We start from the raw sequence: 26,662 nt of genomic DNA, 5'->3' as shown, positions 1-26,662 counted from the left end.
ACCTCTGGGTATAGGGCAGTATATAAATTCAATTAATTTTTTTTTTCTTCCAGTAGCACCTTAGAAACCAACTAAGTTTGTTACTGGTATGAGACAAATTTAGTTGGTCTCTAAGGTGCTACTGGAAGGAATTTTTTTATTTTGTTTCAACTACGGCAGACCAACATGGCTACCTACCTGTCAATGAAAAATGTTTGACAGCACCAGGCTTTTCTAAGCCATCTCCTTCCTCCTCCTCCTCCTCAGCCTCACCCAAAAAACCAACCATATTTACTACCTCCAAGGCACATGAAGTTCAAGGCAATTTACATATAGCATCAGTTGTGTTTACCCAACTAACAGATTATCTCTTTTATAATTAAGAACTACGCCACCCCACTTTACGCAAGCAGGATAAAAAAAATTTCCAGTACAGACAGAAAAGCAGTTGAGACCCGAGATTCTTTATTTAGAAATCTAATCCACTTTATTCTTATTTTTCTGGTTCCTTTCCCAGTTAACCCCTTTCCCCTCAATCTTCTTTTCCTGAATCATCAGCTGTCTGCTTTTTCCTCTTGCTCCACAACGGGCTCCGGCAGCTCCTCTGCTGGGCTGGGAGAGTTTGCAGCCAGAGCAGCGGAAGGGGCAGGAGGTGGTGCCCCACCATCTGCGGCCGGCTCCTCTTCCTCGAGGGAGAGGGTGGCTTGCTTGGCTGTGGGTGGCTTGCTTGAGGATCCCTCATCTGAACTGCCGCTGCTGCTGCTACTACTGCTGCTACTGCTGCTGCTGCTGCTGCTGCTACTGCTGCTGCTGGCTGCTCCTTCCTTGCTCTGCAGCTCCTGGGGAAGAGACCAAGAAACAACCATCAGTGTGCAGAAGCTCAGTGTGAATGTGGCTCCTCTCAGAACTCGAAAGGCAGAGAAGCTCAACATCACTTGTGTCAAAGACTGCTGTCTTCGGAAATTAATCCGGCTTTCAAGTGAATGCCTGCCTGAACCAGATACGGTTTCGGCGGCTTGCGCTGCATCTATAATCCTCTCGGCAGGGAATGACAGAAATCCAAGACACAACCGAGGTGCTTTCATAGGTGGAACTACAGGAGGTTTGATGGCCACTTCACTGACAAGCAAAAAAAAAAGTTGCGGTACCTTGGGTGGCCAGGGGCCCTCTAAGCTGGAATCCAGCTGGGAGCTGTCTCCTCCAAAGCTCTCGTCTTCCTCCTGCATGCTGATGAAGATGGTGGGAGTCTCCGCTTCAGGCACCTCCTCCTGCAAGTCCACAGATTCCTCGGAAGGGAGTGGGGTCTGGGGGGCTGCCGGGCGGGGAGGCTGCTGCTGCTGCTTCAGTTTCTGCTCCTCCTCCAGCTGGCGCTTGAGGGCCTTCTCCTGCGCCAAGCGCAGGGCAATCATATCCTGGGACACGCGAGGCAGGAGGGGCTGAGGCTCCATTTCTTCCTAGGATTGGCATTGAACTGCATTAGGCCCTGCAAAGTGTCCACTCCTTTTTCAAACCCCTTTCTAGTTTTGGGGGGGGGGGGAGAATGAGCGCACCATGCTCCTGGCACTGGGTCCCAATTCCCAACACTGTTCTGCGGTGGATCCCTCCCTCCCAACGCTGGGCCTCTATTTCTATGTCTAATACAGGGAAGCAAGGTAGCCTGGCTTCCCTTCTGTGAAAGTGTTCCCAAACATGCAGAAATAAAAGAACACTACGCAAAACTTAGGGATGCAGGTGGCACTGTGGGTTGAACCACAAAGCCTAGGACTTGCCAATCAGAAGGTCGGCGGTTCGAATCCCCGTCACGGGGTGAGCTCCTGTTGCTCGGTCCCTGCTCCTGCCAACCTAGCCGTTCGAAAGCAGGTAGAGCAAGTAGATAAATAGGTACCGCTCCGGAGGGAAGGTAAACAGCGATTCCGTGCGCTGCTCTGGTTCGCCAGAAGCGGCTTAGTCATGCTGGCCACATGACTCGGAAGCTGTATGCCGGCTCCCTCGGCCAATAAAGCGAGATGAGCGCTGCAACCCCAGAGTTGGTCATGACTGGGCCTAATGGTCAGGGGCCCCTTTACCTTTACGCAAAACTTGTTTGCATCAAGGTCTCCAAGTTCGGGCTAAGCTGCGCTGTCTCCAAACATTGCGATCACGTATCTGCAGTGCTGCAGGCTTGCAAAAATAAAAACCATTGCCCTTTTGCTCCCATTTGCAAACTCTGACTTGCTCCCATTTGCAAACTCTGACTTGCTCCCATTTGCAAACTCTGACTGGACATCACTGAAATGGTTCTCTCTACCCTCCAAGGCCCTTTTGAGTCTCTCCACAGTGCTTTGCTCCTCCTACCATCAACCACTCAAGCTGCGCTCCTATATATGTTCACATAGGAGCATAAGTCCTACTGAACACAGTGGGACCGACTGCCAAGGTTCACTGTGAAGGTCACAGAAACAGAAATCCAATGGCAGATGAATTGTCCTTCACAGTTCCCTTCTCCCCACCCTCCGTTTCTGGCGTTCCCAACACACTGAATGCTCACTATGCATGTTAATGTAACCTGGCAAAACCCGCATTTGTTCAATGCTATGAACGCCGCCCACTCCCTGCCCACCGTGTGCTCTGACCTCTTTCTCTCTTCTCAGCTCCTTGGTCCTGGGCGGGGCTGAGCCCCTCGCCTCCTCCAGAGGCTGCAACTCCTTCCCTTCAATGTCTTGCTTGTTGCTGGCTTCTAGGATGGCCATGGTGGAATTGGGAACATGAGCTTGCTGGTGGAGAAAAAGCAGAGGGGGGATGCCTCATCCAGACGTGCACCAATCATTGCATTTGAAAGTATTCTCTCAAACAGTATTCTCTCTGATACTTTCACACATATCCTATCTTGGTTAAAATCCTACTGGGTTGGTTGAACAGAAGTTCATTAGTACGTTTTGCAAGAAAACCTGTTTTAGACTTTGTGGTCTTATTTAAAATGACTGTTCTGGACTGGAGATGCGTGCATGTGAGTATTATTGATGTAGTACTGGGTTTTCTTGTGTCTTCTGACCTGTCCCAACCTCCGCCGTAAGGACTGAGTTTCAAGTAGGACTTCTAGGTCTGCCATGCCCCACACTTTAGACCAGGGCTGGGGAGCCCCTCCCTTTCTGACACCAGCTCTCTTCAACTCCAGCCAGGGTGCCCAATGGTCTGGGATGATGGGAGTGGTAGTCCAACAACATCTGGGGGGGGGGGGCACAGGCTCCCCAGCCCTGATTTAGATAGGAAAGGTCTGCATGTGTGGGATCTTTGTCTTCAGCAGTGCCTGTCCAGGGAAGAGCCCAGCACAGACAAGGAGCAGGAACCAAAAGACTGTAATAAATGTCTGTGTATCTTAATATATCATGCCTTTCAGTCGGTTTTTAATTGTGGGCTGCTTTGGGAGCCAATCCTAGCTAAAAATGGGATAGGAATACAATACAGTAAAATGAACCAACAAGTTACCTCTTAGGATTCTTTAAACCAGAGCTTTCCAAACTGTGTGTCGTGACACATTAATGTGTTGGCTGCAGTGTGTCACGCGAACGCTCCCCGTGCTCCTCCTGGGGCTGGAAAGGGGTTAGTTTAACCTCCAATTTTCTACCAGCAGCACCTTAGAGACCAACTACGTTTGTTATTGGTATGAGCTTTCGTGTGCATGCACACTTCTTCAGATATTGTGTGCATGCACACAAAAGCTCATACCAATAACCAACTTAGTTGGTCTCTAAGGTGCTACTGGAAGGATTTTTAATTTTTTTTTATTTTGTTCCGACTACGGCAGACCAACATGGCTACCTACCTGTAACTGCGATTTGCTAGTAAATCTGAATATGTCACAAAAATGAGGCGTGTCTAAAAAGTGTGTCAGCAACCTGAAAAGTTTGGAAAGCTCCGCTTTAAACAATGCCCTTCAAACTTCGAACCTTGATTTAAAAAGGAACCCTGAATTTTGTTTTGACTCGAATAACCTCTCCCCCAGCTCGCTGCAGGACCATCTGCTCTGCAACTGCAGCTTTGTTTGGGGCAGTACCTGATGTGGGGTGAAGGAGCGGACATGGGCCAGCAGAGGCTCCCGCAGCTCTGGGCACTTCTCGAAGACGGCGGTGAGCTGCTGAGGAGGCAACTGGAGGATGACTTGGAAGGACTGGGGCTTGGTCCGCTGGCAGCACTTGATGAAGCCCTCCCAGACCTTGGGGTACTTCCACACCTGGGGGAGGAAGGGGAAGAGTTAAAATGCGGCACCAGCAGCCAGAGCCTGCTCTGTGTCTCGCCCCAGTGGCCTAAGGTTCATCAGGCTGAACTGGCCACCAGCCAGATGCCTCTGGACGGGTCACAAGCCAGGCATGAAAGCACTGGATTTCCCCTATAGGCCAACCAGTATGCAGAGGTATAGGAGGCACCTGTACACAGAGGTTGCATTTCTCTATCGTGCCATCATCGTGGGCACCCACAGGCCTACGCTGCATGAGTCTGTCCAATCTTTTAAAAAAGCCATCGATAGCAGTGTCCTTTGCTACTCAAGTTTTTCTCCCTCTTATAACACTAGAACTCATGGACATGCTATGAAGCTGAACGGTGGAAGATTCAGGACTGACAAAAGAAAGCTCTTAGTTTAGGGAAGTTTTTAATGTTTATTGCTGTATTGTGTGTGTATTGTTTGGTTGGAAGCCACCCAGATGGGCGGAGTATAAATAATAAATTATTACTACTACTACTACTATTACTATTATTATTCATAAAAAGGTAAAGGGACCCCTGACCGTTAGGTCCAGTCGTGGGCGACTCTGGGGTTGCGGCGCTCATCTCGCTTTATTGGCCGAGGGAGCCGGCGTACAGCTTCCGGGTCATGTGGTCAGCATGACTAAGCTGCTTCTGGCAAACCAGAGCAGCACACGGAATCGCTGTTTACCTTCCCGCCGGAGCGGTACCTATTTATCTACTTGCACTTTGACGTGCTTTGGAACTGCTAGGCTGGCAGGAGCAGGGACCGAGCAACGGGAGCTCGCCCCGTCGCGGGTATTCGAACCGCTGACCTTCTGATCGGCAAGTCCTAGGCTCTGTGGTTTAACTATTATGTAAATAGATTAGCCCAAATGCTGAGTTGCTGAGGTCTGTTAAGCGAGATGCGCAAACTCTGCAGATCCCCAAGTGTGCCGGTGTCGGTTGGCATCGGTCGCTGTGATGTTCGGGCAGAAGAAAGCTTTTGAAGCTCCCGAATGATTAACCAGGAGGGAGAGAACATGCCAGTCGGACATGTGTCTCTGCCAGGGTCCTACTCGAGTGTAGACTGAGCTCCTGACACTTCTCACCTGCTTCAAGATGAGTCGGGAGAGGATGTTCATGACGAAGCCGCCCAGGCGTGGGTACATCGTCAGTGACTGGATCACGGTCCGCATAAGGAGCATGGGCAGCGGGTTTTGCTCCATGAGCTGCTGCATCACCACGGCCAGCACCTCAGAGGTGTACACGTTGCGCTCAGCAAAGCACATGTTGGTGGCTGCAAGCAGGGAAATGGAGAAGATCAGCTGCTGCTGCTGAAAATTCAGAGCAGCTGCCACAAGGTAACAGGGACAGGGGAACATCAGAGGTCAGAAGATGCCCGTTATTTTACGGCAGGAGTGGGGAAGCCTTTGGCTCTGCAGGTGTTGCTGAACCACAATTCCCATAAGCCCCAGCAAGCAAGAAATGGGAGTTATAGTTGAGCAACATCTAGAGGACCAAAGGTTCCCCACATCTGCCTAGGGGGAGAAGCAGGACTCCATGCTTCCAAACAGATGTACAGTGGTACCTCTAGATATGTACACCTCTGGTTGCGTATCTTTCAGGATGCAAATGTGGCAATCCCTGAAGTATTTTTCCAGGTTTCGCCGCACGTGCATGTGCAGAAGCAGCACCCCCGCTTGCAAATTCCTCGGGATGTGACTAGACCTCTGAAATCGGAGGTACCACTGTACAGGATTGGGATACTAAATAAACTCCAGCACTCGCAGCTAGTTCAAGTGTATGAATTTCCTTTATGGATGTACAGTCATACTTCATGTTACGTTTGCTTCAGGTTGTGCATTTTCAGGTTGCGTCCCACGGCGACCCGGAAGTACCAGAAAGGGTTACTACTGGGATTTCGCCACTCGCGCATGCGCAGAAAATGACATCATGCACATGCGCAGAAGTGGTGAATTGCAACCCACGCGCGCGCAGACGCGGGTTGCGTTCTTTTCAGGTTGCGAACGGGATCCGTTCCAGAGGTACCACTGTAATTTCGTGAATGGAAAAATGTAATGGGGAAATTTAACCTATGTGTCTTGAAAGGGTAGGGTGTTTTTTTGCAGCCATGGCAGCCTAAAATATTGAACACAGAGAACGGGAGAAATGCTAGGAGGATTCTAAACAAGCAACTGAATTCTCCCTTACCTTTGATGATGGACTTCATATCGCACTTGGTGGAGTCGATGTTGTGGAGGGCAATCAACAACTCCCCAGGATTCAGAGGAGAAACTGCCGAGTTGCCTTCACCTGTCGGAATCGATGCCAATGAAGAGATCAGCCACTGACGGAGCAGATGGTAAAGCCAGCCAGTCCGCTGATCCCTTCCAAACCGAGCAAACCTCTCTCCCCACAGCCTCGGGACACCCTTTTGAGCAGACCCGCCAGAAGCCACAGAAAACTCAAGGTTCCCATGTGGCCAGGATCCTTACCGTGTTGCGTTCCCAACAGGCGGTTGAAAACCTCCTTTACAACAATGGGATTCAGCTTGATGAGCTTTGGCAGGGCCTGAATCACCTCTTTCTGGAAAGGAAATGCAAGAATGCACATGACGCTTGACCACACCCCCAGAGGAGAGAGCCCCCATAGGGTATGAGGCACCACAAACAGAAGGGGCATACTCAGGGATACTTAATGGAAGCAGCGGGGACATGGAATCCTTCCTGCAAATCGCTAGAGAGCACACAGAAGCTGTCTCCTCCATTGCTAATCTCCAGGGTCCTTTTCCTGCACTCCCATCCTTGTGCCATCTTCCCCACTGCTCCCCTCATCTCTGTCACTCAAGAAGGCTCCCTCTTGTCCTTTAAGCCTCTTCTCAATCCCCACGTCTTATGAAGTTTCCCCCTGGATTAACTCCTCCACATCAGGAGGAGACTTAACTGTAAACCTCTAAGCTCTCTCATTTGCACAATCCTCGCTTCCCCAACTTCTGTTCCACCAACTTTTAAGTCTGCAGTGGATTCACTAAAGTGCACACATCGGTAAAAAGGAAGAGCTGTTTTAAATCCCGACGTGTTACATTAAATCCCGACATGTTACGACATGAAGTGAGAGCTGGACCATAAAGAAGGCTGATCGCCGAATAATTGATGCTTTTGAATTATGGTGCTGGAGGAGACTCTTGAGAGTCCTGTGGACTGCAAGAAGATCAAACCTATCCATTCTGAAGGAAATCAGCCCTGAGTGCTCACTGGAAGGAGAGATCCTGAAGCTGAGGCTCCAAGACTTTGGCCACCTCATGAGAAGAGAAGACTCCCTGGAAAAGCCCCTGATGTTGGGAAAGATGGAGGGCACAAGGAGAAGGGGACGACAGAGGACGAGATGGTTGGACAGTGTTCTCGAAGCTACAAACATGAGTCTGACCAAACTGCGGGAGGCAGTGGAAGACAGGCGTGCCTGGCGTGCTCTGGTCCATGGGGTCACGAAGAGTTGGACACGACTAAACGACTAAACAACGTATTGGCTGTCCTTCCTTCATCTACTGTACTTTTAGGAAAACTGTCTGCTATGTGTTTGGACACCTCTTGAGATATCGTGCCCAATTTCCCATGGCTGCTCCCAAAATCAAGGAGCAGATTTCCTTCTGTGTCTGGATACAATGGCACGCCATTTTGAATCCAGATGGCAGGCTAGGCTTTTCAAAACTGCACTTATTTGGGGGGGTTCTTTGAATTCCTGAGCCAAGGACAAGGCTGCTAGTTTCCAAATAACCTGCCTGTTGAAAATGTCAACTAAAAAGGCTCAAGACCAAGATAATACTGGCAGGGAGAGGGGGTGGGGGAGAGAAGTATGACAGATCATCAGCAAGCCTCCATCTGAGCCTCAGAAAGTACCTTCTCCAAACCATTGAGGACAGGGATAAGGAACCGGACGTCCGGCAGCCTCTTGTTGTACAGATCTCGAACTCGCTTCACAAGCTCTGGAGAGGGGGGAACTAAGTAGAGAAAATCACGTTAGATTGTGTGACTGAACAGCAGCTCTCAAGCTTGGACAGCTTTGCATAGCCCGTATCCCAGTTCCACAGCATTTATCAACAGCAACTACTTGTGTGAAGTTGCCATGAGCCATTGTGAGGCCTTTGTATCGGACAGCACCTAAATATAAAGGCTGAAGTAACTGTACCTTTGTCCGTCAGGCTGTGCAGACAGCGGGTCACCAGGGTCTCTGCACCTTTGGGGCAGTTTTTAACCAGCTTGAGTAGCTCCCGGGAATTCATCCCCATCCCACGGATCTGGAAGCGATAGGAAAAGATAAACGAAAGGATGGTTTCTGGGGTGGGGTGGGAGATGCGAACATGAGGAAAGGAGAGCCATCTACTGTATTGGCCTGAATATAAGCCACACTCTTTTTTCCCCAAATTCTGATCGTGAAAAGTTAAAGTGCGGCTTATATTTGCGACCTTATGCTGCCGGCAAAGCGGTGCCGCTCTCCTCTCCCAGAAAGCAGCCCAGGAGCACAGGGAGGGAAGGAGCGCGGGGCAATGGCACCCAGCCTGCCTGCCACTCCCAAGCCTCCCAAATGAAGGGGGGAAGGCCACCGGCAAAGTGCCCCCCCCCGCGCAGAGAGCAGCCCAGGAGTGCGGGGCAACGGCTCCCGTCCTGTGCGCAGTTCCCAAGCCAGCAAATTTTAAAGGTGTGGCTTATTTGTGGATGTGGCTCATATTCGGGTCAATACGGTATAAAGAACGATGGTGGACCAGTGGCGTCGCAACGGGGGGGGGGGGGCAGGTGCCATGTCTGGGGGGTGACAAGAAGGCACCCCGCAGCGGCGTGAAAAGCCATTGCGCCGCCGCAGCCGCATGTGGAGGATCCTCCGTTTGCAGCTGCAGCCGCGAGCAGAGGATCCTGGCGCCGGCAGCAAACTGCTATGTACAGCGCATGTGCGGTGTCGCACGCATGCGCTGTACGTAGCGACGCCGCACATGCGCTGGACATAGTGGTTTGCCGCCGGTGCTGCTCGAGTGCTGTACGGACAGCGGTGGGATCCCTCCATTGCCGCTATAGCTGCAGAGGATCCTCTGTTCATGGCTGCAGCCACAAGCAAAGGATCCCGGCACTGTCTGTACAGCGCTGGAGCGCCGCAGCCACCAAGCCACTATGTACAGAGCATGTGCGGCGTCGCTGCGTACAGCACATGCACTGTATATAGCGCCGCTGTACATAGTGGTTTGCCGCCCCAGGTGTCACGACGCCTTTGTTTGCCCCTGTGGAGGACCACCCAGTAGCCCTCTCTAGCCGACTCACAGGCTGCTCAATAACCCTGAGGACAGTGCGCTTGATGTCGGCAATGGCCTCCGTGTATACAGACGCCAGTTCATGGATCAGTTTGTGGTTCTGGGGAAGGAGGGCCAAGTAGAGATAGAGGCATTGCTTGATGGTCTCTTCTGTCCAGGGAGCAGCCACCTCTGCAAGGCAAAAAGAGGGTTGGGAAGAAAGAGACCGGGCGCCAAGGATTACGCAGAGTGCCAGACGCCACAGGGACAGGCTCCTTGCCATTCACCACAACTAGGGAACTAGAGCTGTGAAACGGGAAAGATCTCCTTTTGGAGTTCCTGTTGTATAAGTTTAACTTAAAAGAGGGAAAGCCATGAACCTAGAAAAGCCTCTTTTACATGGGAAGCCATTTGAGCATGGGGGAAAGCGTATGCCATTGCCCGTCACATATAGAACCACAGAACTGTAGAGCTGGAAGGAACCACCAGAGTCATCTAGTCCAACCCCCAGCAATCTTTGCCCAGCGTGGGGCTTGAACCCACAACCCTGAGATCAAGGGTCTCGTGCTCTACGGACTGAACTATCCCAGAGGTTCGGAACACACACACTGTTTTGCCTCACAGTGAAGGCTCCATACAGGAAGTAGTTTCACATGTGACACTTTCTAAGCGGCGATGGGGATTGTTTCGCCCCACCATTATTTTTTGGCCAAGCCACCTGCTCACAGACACACCTGGACATGGTGCGGCCCAGTTACCTGTATCTTTGTCTGCGCCAAAGAGAACAGAGGGAGGATTGGGGTGGACCAGAAGCTGCAAATAATTGAGTGCAAACTTCTCCACATATTCCCGCAGCTGGTCCTTCTCGTACATCCGCTTGATGAATAGGAGCGCTTGCTGGCGAACCTGAGATGGGTGGCAAAAGATGGGTCATTTGACAGTGAATTAGCAAGCTTCAGGAATCCCAAGGATTTTTTAAAAACCAACTTCAAATTTGAGATTATTTTTAAGGGCTCTTCCACACTTTCTGCCTGCCCATGGGGACTTTCCCTGCAAAAAGCCACTCTTTCGTGCTGAACAGGAACAAAGAGCAACTCGGGTTTTCTGCAGATTGCCTTTTGCTCTGATTCAATGGTAAAGAGCAGGTTTTTGCGGAGAAAGCACCTAGTGTTCTTTGGTTCTTGTTCCCACTGTGAGCAAGTTCCAGAGCAGACATTTCCCCAAAAGGAGAGCAAAAGCAAAAGAGGGTTGGAGACAGAAAATGTACGGGCATCACCAACGCTCTCAGTCACCTTGATCGGCTAGGGATGTAGCCTTTTTCTAAGGGCACAATGCCCCCAAAGTGGTTCAAAGTACCACCAAGTCCACACTCTGTTTGCCAGCACTGGTCCACTCCCAGATGACCATAACACCATTGTAAAATCCATTCAACAAATCACAGCAAGCAGTTACATATTCAGCATGTGACAAAATTTAAAAGGCCTGTTGCACTGGTGTCCTGCTTGCATGCTTCCCAGGTGCATCTCAGTGGTCACTGTGAGGACTGTCGACATGCAGAGGGCCGGGAGGCCAGCTGGCTAGCCCTGGCTGGGTAGTCTCCTTCCAGCCGTCCCGCTGCGAAGACCCATCGGCCTCTGCTCTGATGTAAATCAGCGATCCGGGCTTGAGAGCCAGGGCACACTTCAGAAGATCGAATTGTGCACACAGAATAGGTGTGAGGCTTGTGGAAGCATACTACAACTACAGATTTATTAATCATAAATCAGGACAAAAACATGTCGTCTCTCTCTCATGTTGTCTCAGAGACAGCAGCTAAAAGCAAAAGCTATACACAACGGAAGTTCCCAGCATACTGTGCTGGAATGTAAACAGACATGTGACACGTAACAATCCCATGTCTGTTCCTTAAGGTGGAATGGAAATGTCAACAAGGACATGATGCTGGGCTAGATTAACCTCTTACCCCACCCCACCCTAGTCTCTTTTTTCGGCAGGAACCAAAGTGATAATAAAGATGCCACCAGGCCATCTCTTCAAGAGGTTTCAAAGTCAAGGTGCCACAGCTGAAAAGGCCCTCCAGTCACCACCCAGCTTACTTCGGATAAGCAGGAGGACACAGAGCCTTGCCTCTGAGGGTGATATTAGTAGCTAGGCAGGTTCGTGTAAGAGCAGGCAGTCCTGCAGGCACCCTGGTCAGTTAGGAGCGACTTGCAAGCTTATTTCAGCTGCATTGCTCGGACCACACCACAGCACCAGAGAGACAGGCTCAAGGCTCACCTTGTCCTTTTCATGGGAGCTGAGATCCAAGAGAACATGCAGATACTGGAACTGCCTCGACGGGCGCTTGAAGATCAGGTCCCGAAGCGTCGACATGCCCAGGTACGTCCGGCTCTGTAGGAGAGATGCAAAAGAAGCTCTGAGCATGTGCAGTTAATGTTTTGAGCAGTGTGCGCATGTGTATATATATACAGTGGTACCTTGGTTGTTCAATGGCTTGGCTCCCAAACAAATCAGTTCCCGAACGCCACAACCCCGGAAGTGTTCCAGTTTGCAAATGTTTTTGGGAAGTCTAACGTACAATGCAGCTTCGCAGCTTCTGATTGAGTGCAGGAACCTCCTGCAGCCAATAGGAAGCCGCGCCTTGGTTTTCAAACAGTTATGGGAGTGAACGAACACATTCCCAGGGAGGCTGTCAGTTTGGGGGAAGAGTAACAGTGTAAAATGTTTAAACTTTTAAACTGTGGCCGGGGGGGGGGGTTGGGGGACAACCCACACGCTGTTTCCAACAAGCCATAACTATGTGCCAACCTTTGGACAACTTCGCAGGGATGCTTTTGTGAAACAGGAGCGAGTTGGAAGGAGGAGGCAAGGTCAGAATAGCCAATCCAGCAGCCTATTTTTGTAGGTCCCAGAAGCTTTCATTGCATTTCTTCTAGTTTGGGGTAGGATTACTGGTAGGAATGCCTTTTATAATTTGCCCTAAAACGTGTCAAGCATACTATGCTGGCCAGACCCCGGCGCTTCAGCAGAGTTTCCTTCCCTGCAACCTTGTAAGGCTATGGAGGGAGATCTAAGATGAAGCCTGGCTGATATCTTATTAGGGACACACCTCATCTTCGCAGTACTTCCGAATCACTTCCAGGGCACTCTCCGTGATCAGTGGGGCCTCAAGTACCACCTTGGTAAAGATCCTGTGTGAGGCAAAACAACAACAGAAAAAGCCTTGGTCACAGCCAGGAGCTTAGAAAATAATAGAAGAGTTTGGATTTGATATCCCGCCTTTCACTCCCTTTAAGGAGTCTCAAAGCGGCTAACATTCTCCTTTCCCTTCCTTCCCCACAACAAACACTCTGTGAGGTGAGCGGGGCTGAGAGACTTCAGAGAAGTGTGACTGGCCCAAGGTCACCCAGCAGCTGCATGTGGAGGAGCGGAGATGCGAACCCGGTTCTCCAGATTACGAGACTACCGCTCTTAACCACTACACCACACTGGCTCTCTAATAATCAGAAATAACTATTATTTTATAACTAGGGATGCAACATTATAAGTTGGTGGCCTTTACAGTCCTGTGGTCCCCTCAGGAAAGCATTCCAAGGGCCAGAACCAGAAAAGGATGGAGGAGAGCAAGAACCTCCAGTTCTTCCGACTTCTCAGGTTTTATGATAGCATCCTTATTTGAGTAAAAATCCCCTCTAACAGATGCTCCAAAACAGTATCAGGCAGCAGGATTTGGTTTTGGTTTTCGTAATGGAAGCCCTAAGATAACCATTTTCAAAAAGGAAGAACTTAAAACATATGTTTCCCCCTGCTCAGTCCAGGCCTCTTCTAAAAAGCTGCCATGCCAACGTGCTCCATCTCAGAACAAAGTATGCATTCTTTCCCCCCTTCTCTAGCCTTAATCTTATTCCTCTGCATAGTAGAAATTGATTAAAACTTGCACGAGAGAATTGGTTCTTTGAACAGGCCCCGATTTAAAAGAGCAGATTTTGATGTTTCAAGTTCTTCCGTGTTTCACTGGCTCCACCAGAATATTCCGCAAGCGTAAGGAATTTCTGGCCACAGGCCTGTCTTGTAGGAGCTGTGGGGCAAGGACTGAACCACAAGGCTCCATCCACTTCAGTCCCCAGCATGGAGACGGTGCTAATTTAACTGTTAAGATGTCAAGGAGACAAACGGCTACATAACATTAAGATGAAACCTGCAGGCAGGGAAGTTTTTAATGCTGGATGTTTTCTTGTTTTTTCATATTGTGTTGGAAGCAGCTCAGAGTGCCTGGGGTAACCCAGTCAGATGGGTGGGGTACCAATAATAAAGAATTGTTGTTATTATTATTCAGGAGTGGCACCATTGAATTTTACCTTGGCTGAACTTTGTATGCACAGAAGTGGAAACAGAAAGGACTATCAACTAAAGAGGGATGGCTTATGAAACTGATGGAATATGCTGAAATGGTAACATTAACTGCCAAAACTAAGAGGACATAATGACAAAGTGTCTAAGGAGGAATAGAGAGCCCTGATGGATTACCTATCAAAATATCACCAACCTATGAAGTCAAGGGCAGGATTTGAAATATAAACAGTAGATTAATGAAAATTTTAATGGTAGCAGGGTTTAGATAAAAAAAAAAAGTGTTAGAAAACACCTAATAAAAAGGAGTGGGGGGGGGGGAAATTAGAAAAGGAGGGGTGGGAAGTCAAGAAGAAAATTTGTATATTATAAAAATGTTTATGGTGATAAATGCTTTGAAATATTCTTGGGGGGGGGGCTTACTTGGGTCACCATAGCTTATATTGGGGTGCATTTAGTAGCTTACCCATCTTGCTCTCAAAATGTCTGGTAGCCATGGGGCTAAAGGGGAGATCAAATAACCATAGGGGAGGTTTTGTGTCCCTGAACCTCACCCTGCCACACACCTCTACAAGGCCCCAAGTACCCACCCATCTTTTTGGTCCGGCTTCTCCTGCAGACCGGAGAGCAGGCCAATGAGACACTCGTCGTAGTTGTCGAGCGAGCCGGAGGGGTATTGGCTCAGGTAGGCATTGTACTCCTGGTACAACCAGGCGAAGGCGAGGTCCAGGCGGTTGCGGATGTCGTCCAGGATGAAGGTCAGGACTTCGCTCTTGAGAGGGACCTCGAACTGGGTCACCAGAGAAGAGAGGATCTTCACCCGGGCCTGCGAAAGAAGGAAGCTGGCAAAGGTGAGGCGGAGATGCCGGACCCAACCAGGATCCCACCACGACAAGGCTGCGGGAGACACTTACGTGGGCGGCCCCGCTGCAGGCCACGGCCTTCTCGGAGCGCAGGATCCGCTTCACGGCCGCCAGCTTCAGCTTGTCCATCTGCACGTCCGTGAGAGGCTTGATCACATCACTCAGGCGGAAAATCTTCTTGCGGCCGGTGGCTCCGGCCAACCTGGGAAGAAGCAGGCGGGAGAAAAGAAAACACATCAGCCTCTGAAGGGCAGGCAGAGAAGCAGCTCAAGCAATGAGGGTGCTTTATCCAACCAATGCCCCATGTCTTCTTTGCAAGGATTTGGGGAAAACCTTTGCAATTATGCAGGGAAATTGGAAATAGGGTAAGGACACAAGTTCATGAAAGCGGGGATCTTCCAGCAGCTGGAAACAGAAGCTGAGCAGCCACTCAGGAAGGGATTTGCAAAAAAGAAGACTGCTCCTGAGAGAGCTGGTTGCTCAAAGCACATTCCTTCTTGCACACAACCAGCTCAGGAGAGCAGCAGGGAGACCACAGTGGCCACCAGCTGGAGAGAATAGGTTAGTTTTCTGTGTAGCTCCATCCACATACAGGGTGCTTTTAAATAGAGACAAAGAGAGAGGCCGGTCCCCGGTCCCCACGGGGCTTACAATCTAGATAGATGAGAAAGGATATGACAGCCGAGGTGAATGGGAAGAAATCATCTCAACTTTTTCTGACAGGTCTCCCGTTTTCGTGGATTTATCTATAACTAGATAGTCTTGTAACTTTAGGACCATGCTGCAACCTTGATAAACTCATATACATTTATTTTATGTTCTGTGTTTGGCCCTTTTCCAAATGGTGTTTATCATTTGTCTCACGAGCTGTCTGTTAATTGTTCTTTAACTGAACCGCCCCCCCTCAACCTCAAAGGACAAAGAGGAAAAGAAGAAGAGTTTGGATTTGATATCCCGCTTTATCACTACCCAAAGGAGTCTCAAAGCAGCTAACATTCTCCTTTCCCTTCCTCCCCCACAACAAACACTCTGTGAGGTGAGTGGGGCTGAGAGACTTCAAAGAAGTGTGACTGGCCCAAGGTCACCCAGCAGCTGCATGTGGAGGAGCGGAGATGCAAACCCAGTTCCCCAGATTACGAGACTACCGCTCTTAACCACTACACCACACTGGCTGGTGTTGCTCTCACCAGGCTCTCACCTGGGCTGAGTGGAAGGGATGATTGGTTCTGGGCGCCGCTTGGTCTGCGGCACCCCAGGCTCAGTAGAGGGGACAGAGCCCTGGGCTCCCAACACAGAAATGGCCTGGCCTGTATTGAGAGCAGAGAAGCGTCGCTTGATCAGCACGCTTTCCGGTTTGAGCATTTTCTCTTCTTTCAGCGACTCCTTGACCTGCTTGGTTTGCTCCACACCTGCAGGAGAGAGGAAGAGGGAATTAATCATCTGGCAAAACCCACTTCATCCTCTGCCCCTAACTTGTAACTTTTTAAACTTCTCTTCTGTCTTATAGGTAGAGAGAGACCGCTCCCAGACCCCTTACATAAATAAATAGCAAGAACTGAAATACAGTGCTGCAAATGTGTATACCCGATACCTCAGAACGTGGCTCAGCTTTACTGTTTGGGCTTGGTAATCATGTATGACAGTTAGCCTCAATAACAAGCATTCTGAGGATCTGAATCAGCGATCAGGAACCTCAGTCGCATGGTCAAAAGCAGCCCTCTTTGGGATGTCTGAAAACTGCCATTTGTGTGGATGGAGTGAAGCCTGCTATAGAAGAGTCACACCCATTATTCTGCCTGCTTTGGGCTCTGGTCCCACTCACTGACTGGCATGCGACCCCTGAAAGGGTGCCTACGAGGGAAAGGAGGACTCCCCCACCCCTAAATTAAATCCATTCAGCTGTGTCTATGAAACAGTTAGCAAAATCACACCCACAAACCATCGCATCCAGTTAGTTTTTCTTTATGGGCCCATGCAAAAACAAAGCAAAACCTTTGCAAATACAAAGACCACTGTATTGCTCAAACACCCAGAGATTGGGACCATCTGTGCTAGTTCATAGCAACTCCCCTAGAGTCCCTCTTAGGGGCATACCTGGCCCTAGCCCAGCTGCCGTCATCTGGGTGGCCATGAGGCGGGCAAGGTGCTTGATCTGGACCTCAGTGCCAGCAGATTCCACTGGGGTATAGGTGGCTTGGAAGGAAGCAGGCATGTTTTCAGGCAGGTACACCATGCTGATGAGCACCTGGGGGGCAGAAAGATGGTGAGAGGGCCTGGCATGCCAGAGCCAAGCAGGAAAACACTTCTATTCCTAAGAAAAAGCCAATCTTGCCCTACAAGATTATAGGGCAGAGAGCCAGTGTGGTGTAGTGGTTAAGAGCGGTGGACTCGTAATCTGGGGAACCGGGTTCGCGTCTCCGCTCCTCCACATGCAGCTGCTGGGTGACCTTGGGCCAGTCGCACTTCTTTGAAGTCTCTCAGCCCCACTCACCTCACAGAGTGTTTGTTGTGGGGCAGGAAGGGAAAGGAGAATGTTAGCCGCTTTGAGACTCCTTAAAGGGAGTGAAAGGCGGGATATTAAGTCCAAACTCTTCTTCTTCTTCTTCTTCTTCTACACCTCCACTCATCCAGCTTTCACAAGGATGAGGCGCGCCAGGCTAACTTTACGCAAAGGGACACGTGCCTCTCCGGCTTTTCCAGAATGATCACCCTTCGGTCAAGCTGAGGTTGTGTCTCCTGCCATCCCGTCTGCTTTCTAGACCCTTTGGCAAAAGGTTCTCCCCTCCCGGAACTCAAGCGAGGAGCAGCCAAGAGCCGCGTTCGCCAGCTAAACCTACCAGGTTGGCCACGTTATCTGGAGTCAGAAGGGGCTGTAGAAACTCAGCGGTGATGTCCGTGTCCGACTGCGTGCTGACTTGGATGGAGGGCTTGGGGACTGGGGCTGCCACCTGCTCCAGGTCTTTATCCTCATCATCCTCCCCAAGATTTGGCTCTGCAGCAGAGAAAGAGAAAGTCTTTGTGTGTTTTATGTGGTGGGGCAGGTGCTGCACGGTTGGGGATCATCACAGCATTTGGAGAAGATCCTGTCCCTCCCCACGGACCACTCCTGCCCCTCCTTTGCCCGCTCACCCATCTTCATCTTCTTCATGGCAGGGTCGCTATCATCCCGCGGGCGCTTGCGGAGCTCCTTCAGGTTAGGCATGTTGCGGGTGATCTCGGCCTGCTGCGTGCCCAGGTCCATCAGCAGGGTGGTGATCTGGGCCTGGAACTCCACGGAGGCCGGGTGCTTGAGGACGCTCAACAGGTGCAGTTTGAGGTTCTTCCGCACGCTGCTCACCTGGGACTTGGCCAGCGTCGGCGGGAGGTTGGCTGTCAGCAGGAGGGCAGAGGAAGCGAGTCAAGCAAGCGACAACATTAGAGAGGAACCCAGATCCCGGGCCCAAGGAGGAACATCCTGTGGAACACCCTCCCTTCAGATGTCAAGGAAATAAGCAGCTATCCTATTTTTAAAAGACATCTGAAGGCAGCCCTGTTCAGGGAAGTTTTTAATATTTAACGCTGTATTGTTTTTAACACTTGATTGGGAGCTGCCCAGAGTGGCTGGGGAAACTCAGCCAGATGGGTGGGGTATAAATAATAAATTGATGATGATGATGATGATGAAGAAATTGAGTGGAAATATGAAATATGCAGCCTCCCTCTGTTCCCACTTCTACAGCACCTCACCATTGGGCCCGCTTAATTTCGCTGATTAAGCCTATATAGTGGTACCTTGGGTGAAGTACTTAATTCGTTCCAGAGGTCCGTTCTTAACCTGAAACTGTTCTTAACCTGAAGCACCACTTTAGCTAATGGGGCCTCCTGCTGCCGCTGCACCGCTGGAGCACGATTTCTGTTCTCATCCTGAAGCAAAGTTCTTAACCCGAGGTAATATTTCTGGGTTAGCGGAGTCTGTAACCTGAAGCGTCTGTAACCTGAGGTTCCACTGTATGTCCAAACAGCTCAGGACCTCAATACCTTAAGGATCACCTGTTGTGGTTCTGGACAGCCAAGAGTTAACACTCCCGGAAGTGTTCTGATTCACTGGGTGCATTGCCCACATGACCCGGGCATTTTCCTTTGATCTGTGCTCTGTAGGGGCTGAGCTCTCTCTCTCTGTCTCTGTGCTCTGTAGGGGCTGAGCTCTCTCTCTCTGTCTGAGAATGTGAGCAAGGTAGTTTCGTTTTTGTTAGAGACAGAAAGCTGCAAGCATGCAGCTAGATTCTGTAGGTTTTTCTTTTCTGTTGTGAATGCTTCTAAATAAAGAGGGTTAGAATAGAAGCACTGGTGTCGAGTTGAGTTATTGAAGACACCACGTTGACACAGACAAGCCATTTTACGCTGCGTGTGAACTCTGCTGTTATCCGGCAACTGAGAAGCGTGGCAGCGTGTGAGTGGAAGCGTGTGGGCGCCACTGGAGTTTGTCAGAGTGGCAATAAATCAAATTTATTGCAGGGCCGTTGCAGCAGACTCACGTGGGTCAAAGGATTTACGACCCACAAACTTGTAACATCACCTCCCCGTATGAACTGACCCAGACCCGGCACTTGTCACCTGAGGCCCTTCTCTATGTCCTGCACCCAAGAGAGGTGGCTCCCTGTTTGTGGAATGTTCTCCCCAGAGAGGCACACCTGGCGCCATCACTACGTGTCTTTAGGGAACACCTCAAGGTGATAGGAAGATTTCTGATTTTTTTAAAAGACCGGGGCAGCCCCAATAATGAAGACCAGATCGATCTTAATAGGTATACACGGGGTCCCAGATACTGTGAGCGTGGCAGGCTTACCGTGGAGTGTCTCATAGGCCTGGATCACCTCTGACATGAACATGGGCCGCTGGCGGGCGATGGAGGCCAAGGAGCCCAGCGCGGCCGTCAGGTTGATGCTGGAGATGGCTGGGTGGACCATGAACTTCAACAGCTGGTCCAGCGCTGTCTTCCCTTCTTCCCACAGAACGTCTGAGAGGGAGAGGCAAAAAGCAGCAGTGAGGAACGGCTGGTGGAGATCTCAACGCATTCTGCAGCCGCCGCCACCTTTGCAAGCACCTTGCCATATTGCACCTGCAGCAGATGATCCAGGCGAGACAGGAGGGGGCTCAGAGCAGACATTTGTGATCAAGGCATTCGTTGGAGCAGGCAATGTTTGGTCCCTTCCCAGGATGACCAAGACACCTGATACCCCTTCCTGGGCTCTGCACTTATCCATCCTTATTGTTAGTCCAGACCAGGACTGTTTTCCCAGGAGCCCTGCCGCCTCCCTTGGCTTCACCTGCTTACTGTATATATATTTTTTTAATTAAAGATTTTCTTGACTCACAAAAGTGTATGCAATGTCTCTCTCTCATATTATTTTTCCCCATGTAACATTTTTACAAATCAGTTTCATTTGTTGAGACATTAGGAAGAAAAGGGGGAAAGAGGTGGGGGTGGGAAAGATGGGTGGGGTCGGGTGGCGATGTTTCTATTATACTTAATATATGTGGGGGGGTTTGTCAGCATCACTTGTGCAGGTTCTCTGCTATTCACTTGTGTTCCTTTGGTGGTGAGAGAGGTTGAGATTGGCCTAGGGTGTGGCTGTTCATTAGTGGTAGGCTGTGGTGGTCTATGTTTTCATGTGTGAGTGGGGTGGGTGGATGTTTTGGATCAGGTTAGCCATACTGATTTGTATGCTGTTGGTGGATTTTTGTCGTCGTCTTGTTGGGCTGCATGTGTGATAAAGGGAAGCCGTACACCCGCTTACTGTATTTGATGTAGGGGTGGTCCTCTGGGACACGGTCGAGGCTGATGTCGTTCTCGTGGCGCTTGGGCACCTCCGACTCCGGCATCCGGGGAGAGAGGGTGATGATCAGCGCCTCCACGAACTTGATGGCGTGGGTGCGTATGCCGTCGTTGTCCGAGTCCAGCAGCTGGATGATTTCACTGGCCATGGCGGACACCATCTCCCAGCAGGCCTCCTGCATGTCGTTGATCACTCTGGATTTCACCATCCACTGTCGGCAGGGAGCATTATTAGCAGCCTCACGTTTGAGAGAGACAGGCAGAAAACAAGAGGCAGGGACCAGGCAGGCAAAGGGGCCCCAAAGAGCAAGCTCAGCTGCCCCCAACCCCACCCCGGGGGAGCAGCTCACCTGCAGCGCCACCTTATACAACTGAGTCATGGCGAGGATGGCCTTCTTCACCACATTGACGTTCTCATCCCTCAACAGCATGTTGAGGTTGGCAATAAGCTTGAGCAGCAGCTCAGTGTCCCGTTTGCTGGAGGCGAGAGGCAGCAGTTTGGGAGAAAAAGGAAGCAATGAAAGAAATGGGACCACGCAGGGGTCTACTAGTCAGCCGTGGTACAAACCCTCTCTCTCTAGATAGATATGCTGCCCATCTGACTGGGTTGCCCCAGCCCCTCTGGGCAGCTCCCAACAAAAAATAGGAAAAGCACAATACACCATCACACACGAATAACTTCCCTGGGATGGGCAGTATACACACATACCCCAAAGACCCGCAGAAACAGCTAAGGGGGTGCCGATTGCTAGGATGGCATAACAACATCTGACTTACCAGGCTTCCTCTATGAACCCGATGACAAACTTCCGAACCTCAACAGATTTGTCTGCCTGGAAAGCAATGATCTCCTGCGGTGCAAGGATAAGGAGAAGGTCAGAGGCGGCCACCTGTCTCTCAGGCCTGCCAACAGCAGGCAGAAAAGCCCCATCCACTTTTGAGCTGGGCCAGGCCAGAACAGAACACACAAGGAACAGAACCAAGCAAGACCAGCAGTGGCTGTCCCAAGTCCATGGTGGGCAGAGATGGTGGAGGGAAGGCTGTTTCTAGCACAAGCAATACTCACATCTAGGAAATTATCCAACAGTGTGGGATCTTTGTTTATAATCAATTCCTGGACCTGGGAAACAAAAAGAATAGTTGATATAGCCAAGAAGAGAAGGTAAACAGGAGAATGCTTATGGTGTATCATCAGGCAATCAGACAACTCCCTACTTGCCAGTCACTAAATCAGGCATAGGCAAACTCGGCCCTCCAGATGTTTTGAGACTACAGTTCCCATCATCCCTGACCACTGGTCCTGTTAGCTAGGGATGATGGGAGTTGTAGTCCCAAAAATAGGGCTGAGTTTGCCTATGCCTGCACTAAATCTTACCAGCCAAACCCACACAACAGTCATCTTGGAAGAGAGGTGGGAAACATTACACGATACAGAGCCCCTAACTAGGCAGAGGCAGATTAACTCATCAGATCCTGAATTCAGAAACACTTCCCTCCCACTCCCAGCACAAACCATGTTCCAAAGTGTTCAGTATGCAACTGCACATAAAACACATATACTTGAGGATAACATCCGTTTAAGGCTGCCTTGGACACAACATCGTCATTTTTACAAGATGGCGAATTTAATGCAAAGTAATGCCGGTTGTAGTGGGACGTGGGTGGCGCTGTGGGTTAAACCACAGAGCCTTGCTGATCAGAAGGTTGGCGGTTCAAATCCCATTGCTCGGTCCCTGCTGCTGCCAACCTAGAAGTTTGAAAGCACGTTAAAGTGCAAGTAGATAAATAGGTACCGCTCCGGCGGGAAGGTAAACAGCGTTTCCGTGTGCTGCTCTGGTTCGCCAGAAGCGGCTTAGTCATGCTGGCCACATGACCTGGAAGCTGTACGCAGGCTCCCTCGGCCAATAAAGCGAGATGAGCGCTGCAACCCCAGAGTCGGTCACGACTGGACCTAATGGTCAGGGGTCCCTTTACCTTTACTGTCAGTTGTGGGGCTCCTGATCTTAAGAGGTTTCAAGGGAGGAGGAGCTGACTCACTTGGCTACAACTGTAGAAGGACATGACCAGATCACACAGAAATTTCTTTCTTTTGTCCCACCTAACTGCACCCCCAGTCCCCACTGGACAGGATATGGACTATTTTCCGAGAATCATTACTGCCAGTCATTCCCAGACTAAGGTTAGGCCATGCAGGTCCTGGAACTGGGAAGTATATTTCAATCCTCTTTCTGGTTTGTTAACCTCACATGAACCTACAGGTCTTAAGACAGCCCAGGTACACATGGCCCTGTGGAAACAAGACCGTTTAACCACAAAGCGTTCCTGGTTTACACCTACAATCTTATCAATGCAAAGGCAGCGATGCCACTCACCTGTTTGAGGATTGTGATTTTGGAATCGTTGCTGATTAAGGCGGCTTGATTTAGCAAATCCACCACCTGTTTTTTGAAAAGAAAGGGAAAGAAGGCTTTTCAGCAAATGTTCTCTGAAAGTGATTATCACAACCTATCCACATTTAGACTCAGATCCTGGGAATCTTACCCTCTCTGAGGTAGTCATGGTGTCTATGCCAGACGTCTCCTCCCCAGCAAAGAACTGGGAGGCGATGCTCATGCGGGACAGGCCAGAGTCGCCCATGTTGCTTACGCCAGCCATGGCTGCCCAGTTCAGTGGGCAAAATCCAGCCAGTCAGGGTGAGGTCTAGAAAGGAAGCATGCAGGGAAACATTAGGAACCTCAGGATGGAGAGCAAAATGTGGTCCTCTCTAGCCGGCCCTCAAGATTCTCCAGAGGCTGTTCGTTCTATTCATTTTTGATAATCTATCTGGAGCCAAATACCATCTGTGGCGGATCTTCATGTAGTTCATGTAGAACAAACAGTAACAAATGTTGGAGATGCAATAGGATGAAGGGTACCCTATACCCTTTTTGGGATATGATTCATGAAGAGATTAAAAAATTGATAAAGGTTTCACACAGCAAAAGGGCAGAAGCATACTTATTAGGAATCTTGAGTAAAGATATCCCTAAAGACAAAATCAATATATTTTTATACGCAACAACAGCAGCGAGAATATTGATAGCCAGCCATTGGAAAGGAAATAACATTCTAACAAAAAGAGACTATGTGAGTACCTAAAGGTAAAGGTAAAGGTACCCCTGCGGGTACGGGCCAGTCTTGCCAGACTCTAGGGTTGTGCGCTCATCTCACTCTATAGGCCGCGAGCCAGCGCTGTCCGCAGACACTTCCGGGTCACATGGCCAGCGTGACGAAGCTACTCTGGCGAGCCAGAGCCGCACACAGAAACGCCGTTTACCTTCCCGCTAGTAAGCGGTCCCTATTTATCTACTTGCACCCGGGGGTGCTTTCGAACTGCTAGGTTGGCAGGCGCTGGGACCGAGCAACGGGAGCGCACCCCGCCGCGGGGATTCGAACCGCCGACCATGCGATCAGCAAGTCCTAGGCGCTGAGGTTTAACCCACAAGCCACCCGCGTCCCCCACAGCGCCACCCACATTAGCTAAATTGACGGACTTAATAAGTTAATAAGTTAGCTAAATTGACGGACTTAATAAGGCAAAAACTATGGTAAAGAAACAGTGGGATTGTTTAGATGAATATTTACATAAACAGGGTTCAAATATGAAAATTTGGTTGTGAAGAATATAAAGAATACAAAGATTTAATCGATTAGGAAAGAACTTAAGGGAAGGAAGTGAAGAACAGAGATAAAGGCGAACTAGATAACAAAAGACATGTGATGAAGGCGGTGGAAGTCTTTTAAAATATTTTAACTAAGATTTTTATTTCGTAATGTGTGTAAGTGTAAATTTGGTATTATGGTTTATGGAAAGTATTTTTCTTTTTTTGTCCTTTCTTTTTTCTTTATCCTTTTCTATTGTCCTCGTTTGGGAAATATGTAAATAATCGTGTTTATATGGACATGTTTGAAATTTGTTTTGATATTCTTGTATTATTCAATAAAATTTAATAATAATAATAAAAAAAGATTTTCCAGAGGCCATTCCCTCTCCCCAGCCCTGCTTTGCATCCTCAAGTGTTTTTTGCCCGGCTGGAATTTGTCATTGAACAAGGCTTCCTGTTTTCCTACTGTACAAAGGTACACCAAGAAAAAATTTCCCTCCTATTTTTGTCCAGTTTCTGAAAATACTTACTGCAAACCATCTCTATACACCCCCAAAGACCTTGAATCTAATGAACCCAAAGACCACCTTGAATCTGTGTGCGAGAGGCTTTACTCAATATACTGGAAATGGCAATGGAGTCTCCCCACTACCGGTTACCAGTGTTGCTTTCAACATGTAGTTTTAACACAGGAGGCTAAGCTCCCAGCCAGGAAATCCGTGGAACAGATCACTTTGGCTGGGGAAAGCAAGGGTCATCCAGTCGGGCCCCACTCTTTGAAAACAGGGCTAAATGGACCATGGGCTTGAACCAGCCGGAGGGCTCTCTTGCCAGGTCCACCTTGGCGTTCTGCCCCCACACCAGCAGTTCCACCCTTGCCATAGCAGAAAGCGGTGGGCTCTCTCCTTTGTTGGGGTTATTTTACACAAGAGGTTGAGTGGCCACCCTTCCTGCAGTATTATAATTATAATTATTATTTTATTTGCACCGCACTCATCTGACTGGGTCGCCCCAGTCACTCTGGGTGGCTTCCAGCGTACAGTGGTACCTCGGGTTAAGAACTTAATCCGTTCTGGAGGTCCGTTCTTAACCTGAAACTGTTCATAACCTGAAGCACCACTTTAGCTAATGGGGCCTCCCGCTGCCGCCGCGCCGCCAGGGGCACGATTTCTGTTCTCATCCTGAAGCAAAGTTCTTAACCTGAAGCACTATTTCTGGGTTAGCGGAGTCTGTAACCTGAAGCGTAACCCGGGGTACCACTATATATAAAAACATATTGGCGCAGGGGGTTGGGCTAGATGACCCCTGGGGGTCCCTCCCAACCCCATCAGCTCCCCCAGCTCCGCCCCAACCCGGCCAGGCTTCAAACCTCGCTCCCCCCCCCCCAGCTGCGCAGTTCACTTGGGCGACCTGGGCGGGGGGAGTAGCCAGCCGCCCTCCCTCTCAGGCCGGCCTACCTCGCAGGGCTGCTGCGAGGATCAAACGGGGAGGGGGATAACTGAGCCTTCTGGAACTCCCCGGAGAAAACGGTGGCGCATAAATATAACTAAATTAATAAAAACTACTAAATCCCCATCTTCGCGGGGGGGGGGGCGGGGGCTTCCGTACTCCAACGGCCCTTTCCGTTGTCATGACAACCCCTAGGCCCCAAAGCCTGCCTCTCCGTTTCAAAGCGTACCGGCCTCCTCTTATCGACAGAGCCGCACCGAGCGAAGGGAAGCAGGCGGCTTTCTTTTTCTTTTTTTTTAGCCGGCCCTCTTCAAAGCCTCCATGTTGGCGGAACCAAATTTCTCGAGGTAAATATGTATTAAATTATTAACTAGTGCGCTTGCGCGTGGAGCAAAGCCTCTTGGGTAGCGTAGTCTGCTTCCTCCAAAAAGGCTCTCTCTCTCTGCTCGGCGCCACCCCGCCCCTTTTAATAGGAGGACGCGGACGCGGACCGTGCTGCATTCTGGGTACGTGGGTGCCGGGGGAGGACACAACCCGCTTTCAACCTATCAAAGAAGAGGCCTGCTTGCAAGGGTTTATGGGTAATGTAGTTTTCTCTCGCTCAAAGTGAGGGTGTTTTGTTGTTAGTCACTGCGGAATTGTGAGACTCTGGAGGTCCGCCAGGAATTCTGGGAATTCCCCTCCCATCCAATGGGGGGGTTCCTAAAATGTGGGTGGGATCACCCGCATTTGTTCAATCCACACTTGATAATTAGGATTAGAATTGAATATACTGGGTCTTACATTCTGAGAAGACCTGCCTGTCTGCTTCATATTCATAGCTGTAGAAGAGGCATCACAGCCACATGGCATTTTGCTTCCTTTGAAACAGGCTTCGTCTTTTTGTAATCAGCCCTTTTTTATTTAAAGTGTCTTAACCTTCTCAATAGTTTCCCACTGGGGCATCCGGTCGACCATTGTGAAAACAGGATGCTGTACTAGATGTGCCACTGGCTAAATCCAGCATCCAGGCTCCTCCATGATCTTACAGACAATAAAAAATGGAATTTACATTTATGTTTAAGGTCCGTATAGTTCAAACTAC

At 49.8% G+C, this 26,662-nt stretch overlaps 1 protein-coding gene across 3 annotated transcripts; it reads right to left on the bottom strand.

The window, feature by feature from the left end:
• Window positions 1-422: 422 nt before the first annotated feature.
• Window positions 423-26,024, bottom strand: SYMPK (symplekin scaffold protein). 3 transcript variants are annotated; one of them, XM_081018598.1, is made up of 27 exons: window positions 25,942-26,024; window positions 23,027-23,185; window positions 22,858-22,923; window positions 21,552-21,605; window positions 21,263-21,336; window positions 20,836-20,962; window positions 20,448-20,697; window positions 19,496-19,666; window positions 17,800-18,039; window positions 17,508-17,662; window positions 16,765-16,915; window positions 15,869-16,079; window positions 14,722-14,872; window positions 14,398-14,633; window positions 12,567-12,648; window positions 11,735-11,848; window positions 10,216-10,363; window positions 9,489-9,649; window positions 8,368-8,476; window positions 8,079-8,179; window positions 6,678-6,768; window positions 6,394-6,495; window positions 5,292-5,479; window positions 4,013-4,189; window positions 2,592-2,732; window positions 1,128-1,433; window positions 423-818 (listed from the first exon to the last, which is right to left on the bottom strand). In XM_081018598.1, exons 2-27 carry the CDS (start codon window positions 23,138-23,140, stop codon window positions 534-536), a joined length of 4,005 nt encoding a protein of 1,334 aa, XP_080874724.1. In that variant the 5' UTR covers window positions 23,141-23,185; window positions 25,942-26,024; the 3' UTR covers window positions 423-533. The 3 variants fall into 3 exon arrangements, with proteins under 3 accessions (XP_080874724.1, XP_080874723.1, XP_080874722.1); XM_081018597.1 differs by having other exon boundaries at window positions 25,836-25,951; XM_081018596.1 differs by having other exon boundaries at window positions 25,808-25,944.
• Between the last annotated feature and the right edge of the window lie 638 nt (window positions 26,025-26,662).

The sequence above is a fragment of the Podarcis pityusensis genome, assembly GCF_964106645.2.
Source record: "Podarcis pityusensis genome assembly, chromosome: 8".
Taxonomy (NCBI): domain Eukaryota; kingdom Metazoa; phylum Chordata; class Lepidosauria; order Squamata; family Lacertidae; genus Podarcis; species Podarcis pityusensis.
The sequence above is the reverse complement of the archived record's forward strand: the minus strand, read 5'-3'. Positions and strand labels throughout refer to the sequence as shown.

Bases quoted from the DNA above. Each gene is read 5' to 3' on its own strand.
- SYMPK (XM_081018598.1), bottom strand. From the start codon at position 23,140: ATGGCTGGCGTAAGCAACATGGGCGACTCTGGCCTGTCCCGCATGAGC. The intron at 14,873-15,868 runs GTGAGAGCCTGG...GCTTCTTCCCAG, and splicing joins ATCCCTTCCACTCAGCCCAG to GTTGGCCGGAGCCACCGGCC. The intron at 6,769-8,078 runs GTACTTTCTGAG...TTTCCTTTCCAG, and splicing joins TCCTCAATGGTTTGGAGAAG to AAAGAGGTGATTCAGGCCCT.